The sequence below is a fragment of the Adiantum capillus-veneris genome, chromosome 19, assembly GCF_014529385.1.
Source record: "Adiantum capillus-veneris isolate H3 chromosome 19, ASM1452938v2, whole genome shotgun sequence".
Lineage (NCBI taxonomy): Eukaryota > Viridiplantae > Streptophyta > Polypodiopsida > Polypodiales > Pteridaceae > Adiantum > Adiantum capillus-veneris.
Genome location: NC_140949.1, coordinates 12,274,705 through 12,278,578, shown reverse-complemented (window position 1 = coordinate 12,278,578; position 3,874 = coordinate 12,274,705). Strand labels below are relative to the sequence as shown.

Here is a 3,874-nt window from a genome sequence, read left to right as displayed (position 1 = left end):
CTTCCTCATACAAGGAGGGAGAGCATCAAAAGCTTCTTGAGATCTCCAAATAGGGCTTGATCCAATCATGACTAAGTTAGGGGAGGTAAAGATAATTAGTAACAAATCTTTCTTCCCAAACAAAGGATTCTTAAAACCAAGACACTAATATATTGGATTAAGGACCTACGAAAATCTTACACTACGTAAGTAAAAGTGCTATGAAAAACAACGGGATCGAGTAAGGTGGGTCTAAACAAGAACCTTTAGGAATCCAAGCTATTCTAAACTCACTTGAGCAAAGAACTAATTTGGGTTTGGAATGCCTTTGCCAAATTATAGGTTTCTTATGGTAGTTTGCCATTACTTAACCTAAAAAGGACTTTCCTTCCAAGTTAAAACCTTTAGGGAAAAAGGTATGCAAAGTTCTCGTCCAAAACAACTCTTGAGGCCACATGGCTTATACATATTTCACTGTACATGCAAGAGCTGTGCACTTTTCATTGCAAAAGCAATGAACATGTCATCTTGATAAACAAGGTAGGTATGAACAAGATACTCCTGCCTGTTTACGGCATAGTCCACAACACAACAACAAGATTCAGCCCAGTGATTTCAAAAGAGTCCCATCAAGAATTTCTGAAAAGACAAAGATGACTCTCTCCCAGCTTACACCTTCTCCAACGCAGCTTACTTGAGTGACCATGGCAAATTTCTGACCAAAACATCCAAGCTGGTAAGCAGTCTCCCCAACGGCACACTTTCTGTGTCCACTCCCATTCTCTGCTCTCCAGATGCCATACTATTTTGCTCATCAAAGCAATAAGCAGGTGCCTGCCAGTTACTGTCTTCAAGAACGGCCCCCTCTTCAAATGTCATGACGTGGGCCACCATACCTGCAGACGTCAGTTAAAGGATGAATATAGAAAGAAGAAACATGATTTACATTATTACATAGTTTCCTATCATACCAAAATTTGTGAAAGCATGACATCAGTACCACCATTCAAATGCCTCAACTTTCAACTCCTTACGCCCTCTTCTAACTTGAAACCTCATAATTGTATATAGAGTGTCGAAAACTCGCTCACAACATTTGTGCTAAAAATTATATAGTACACATACATCCATGAGCTGCACAGAAGGTAAACACCTTTTGCTTTATGGATGATGGCTGTACAAACTAGTGCTTGATGCTAATCCTTGCAGATCCAAAAAACTCAATTATATATCATTATCACCAAATATCATGAACAAAACATTAAAATGAGCTACATAATAGAAGTGAAAGAAAACCTTCAAAATTTTGCCTAGGCACAGCCAAAGGAACGGCAAATAATAATAAGAATTTCCAAGATCATGTATTCTCATTGATGATGTAGTATATGAGCTCATAGAAAATGAAAAAACATGGAGAGAAGCATACCAGAGGAGAATACCCAACGGACAGGGCGGTTTGAGTCAACATCTTCATAGTAAACAATGAAATCGGCCTTGGACCAAACATTGCAGGTAAAGCCATCTATTGTCTGCTGGCCAAGGTATGTGGAATTGTCGACCAGCCAATCGGGGCGCAAAATGCCCACCTCAAAGAGGATGGTTTTGCATGTTAGGGCATCAAGGTCGTAATAAAAGGAGGTACCATTGGTCCATTCCAGATCATGCACAATGTTCTTGAGCTGGTTGTGGATGATGTTGAAGTTGCGGCCATTGGGCCAATCATACCAAAGATCCGTCGATTGCAGGTTGCCCGCGCTCGAGTTTATGAAGAGCAGCGCGTGGAACTGCAGTGGCCATGATGTTGGCGATGGCAACGCAGACAGCCCCACCTCGGCTGCCACTCCGACAGTGAAGAGGATTGGCACCAGCAGTAACAGCAGCAACCCCATCTTTCAAATGATGAGCTCCAAGTTCCAACTGGCCACGCACAGTGATAAGAAAGTGCTAAAGGATTTCAACAAGTGATAAAATGGTAGAAGGTAAAAAGACCACCATTTCAACTTTAACAAGTGATAAAATCACGAGGCATGCCAATGATGATATGAACCCAAAATAATATGAAGCAAACGTCTCTCTGAAGATTTAAACACATTATTTTCAGACTCCAGCATCTCATGTGGTTCGAGATATTTTTTGAATAGAAACGAATGGGGTGCCTTAAAGATTCTTTGGATTCTGTTGGACCTATGGTAAAGTTGATCTCGCAGAGGCACGTTCGATCACGATGGTGACACAGCTTCAATTGTAAGCTACATAGAGGATGCACAAGAGGGGGAGAGAGTTTAGCTAATGATGGCAAAAGGTTCTCAGTACTGCATGCTATTGGTCATGGCGATGATCATAATATGCATGGCTACAACTATCATATATAACACATGATTGTTATGGCTCACTACCTTTGCACAAAGACCTCATGCTCCACAACTCCCTATATCATGATTCATGACTCTCTGTGTCTCCTCGTGTGATAATCTCGAGGGGTTCACTTTGTGTAAAACTATCATATCACGTGCATTCAAGACATGTTTGTAAAACACCTTATCTGTGAATTTTGTTAAGAATATAATGTACCCTTTTCTTTTAAAATTTGTAAGTTTTTTTCAAATTTGAAAAAATAATGCCCTTCTGTATATATATTTTTGTAAGTTTCAAGAACTTTAAATACCCTTCTATTGAACTCACGTGATAGGTTACATTTTTAATAGGTGACCTCCCCGGGGTGATAATATCCCCTAAGCTATGGAGAGTGGCGAGTGGCAATGGCTTGGAGTGACTTCTGAAGAGCTAGAGTCAGAGACCCTTTGCCAAGCAGATAGAGTAAGAGAGAGAATTGCCTCCTCTCCCACCCTCTTGCAACTCCCATCTCCTTCTGCTACAACGCTTGCATTCCTTGGCCTAAAACAATGCCCATTCCTTCGCACCTCCAACCCCCATCTCCTTACACTGCATATCCTATGCCCCTATGTTCCTTGGCCTCAAACATCACCCATTCCTTTTCTCTTAAACCCTTGGATACCCTCAACACCGCCGCAATCTAGTGTCAATACTAGCTATCCCTTGCCATCCTATTAGCTCGTGCTTGCAAAGAAAGGGAGAGAGGGCCCTCCACCAATTAGAGCGCGCACCTATGCAGAAAGTGAGAAGAAACAGAAGACGAAGAAGAGAATTTTAACGTCGTAGGAAATTATCCCTAAAGACCTTAAAGATCTATCTGGGGAAGAGAGTTGAACTCAAGATTTCACCAACGCGCATGCACTAGAGAGAGAGAGAGAGAGAGAGAGAGAGAGAGAGAGAGAGAGAGAGAGAGAGAGAGAGAGAGAGAGAGAGAGAGAGAGAGAGCACTGTAGGTTCTTTTGTCTCTCCCAAAAAGACGAGTGAATCTAAAAAGATTTTCTTGTCATTTGTTTCAAGGATGACTAGATTTTCCTCTCAGTTGTTTTTAAGGATGTCGGTCAATTCTAAAATTGTTCTGATGGTTTTGCAAAAGCATAACATCCACTTTTTTCTTTGTTCCCATGTACACGCAATCCCCCCGTTTGTCGTTGCTCCTTGCACGACAGCAACTGCTAGTGTGTCGATGATGGAAGTTCTGCTCACCTTCATTCAATGCCCGATTCCTTACCACAATCACATCCACTGGCCCTACGCACAAACAACGATCACCATATAAGAGTGATTGTATCCATGTACACAAACTAGAGATAGATCGCACTTGTGCAGCAAAACGAAAGAGAGAAGGAGACAATCGCGGCATGCAAAAAAAGCATCCTGTAGAGCTCCTGCCATGTCTTGCTAGTTTTTATGCGCAAAAAAAGAGGGATTTCTCCTATTCCCCAATGAACAAGGCATTGTTGACACTTTCCTCTAGCTCATATCCCTCCCATACCTCCGCGAT

The 3,874-nt window shown here is 41.8% G+C and overlaps 1 protein-coding gene across 1 annotated transcript; it reads right to left on the bottom strand.

Annotated features, from left to right (window-relative positions):
* Window positions 1–405: 405 nt before the first annotated feature.
* On the bottom strand, window positions 406–1,929 carry LOC147433578 (uncharacterized protein At4g14100-like). Its single transcript, XM_086490246.1, has 2 exons — window positions 1,406–1,929; window positions 406–875 (listed from the first exon to the last, which is right to left on the bottom strand). Exons 1-2 carry the CDS (start codon window positions 1,866–1,868, stop codon window positions 670–672), a joined length of 669 nt encoding a protein of 222 aa, XP_086346372.1. The 5' UTR covers window positions 1,869–1,929; the 3' UTR covers window positions 406–669.
* Window positions 1,930–3,874: the final 1,945 nt, after the last annotated feature.

Bases quoted from the DNA above. Each gene is read 5' to 3' on its own strand.
- LOC147433578 (XM_086490246.1), bottom strand. From the start codon at position 1,868: ATGGGGTTGCTGCTGTTACTGCTGGTGCCAATCCTCTTCACTGTCGGA. The intron at 876-1,405 runs GTATGCTTCTCT...TGACGTCTGCAG, and splicing joins CCGTTGGGTATTCTCCTCTG to GTATGGTGGCCCACGTCATG.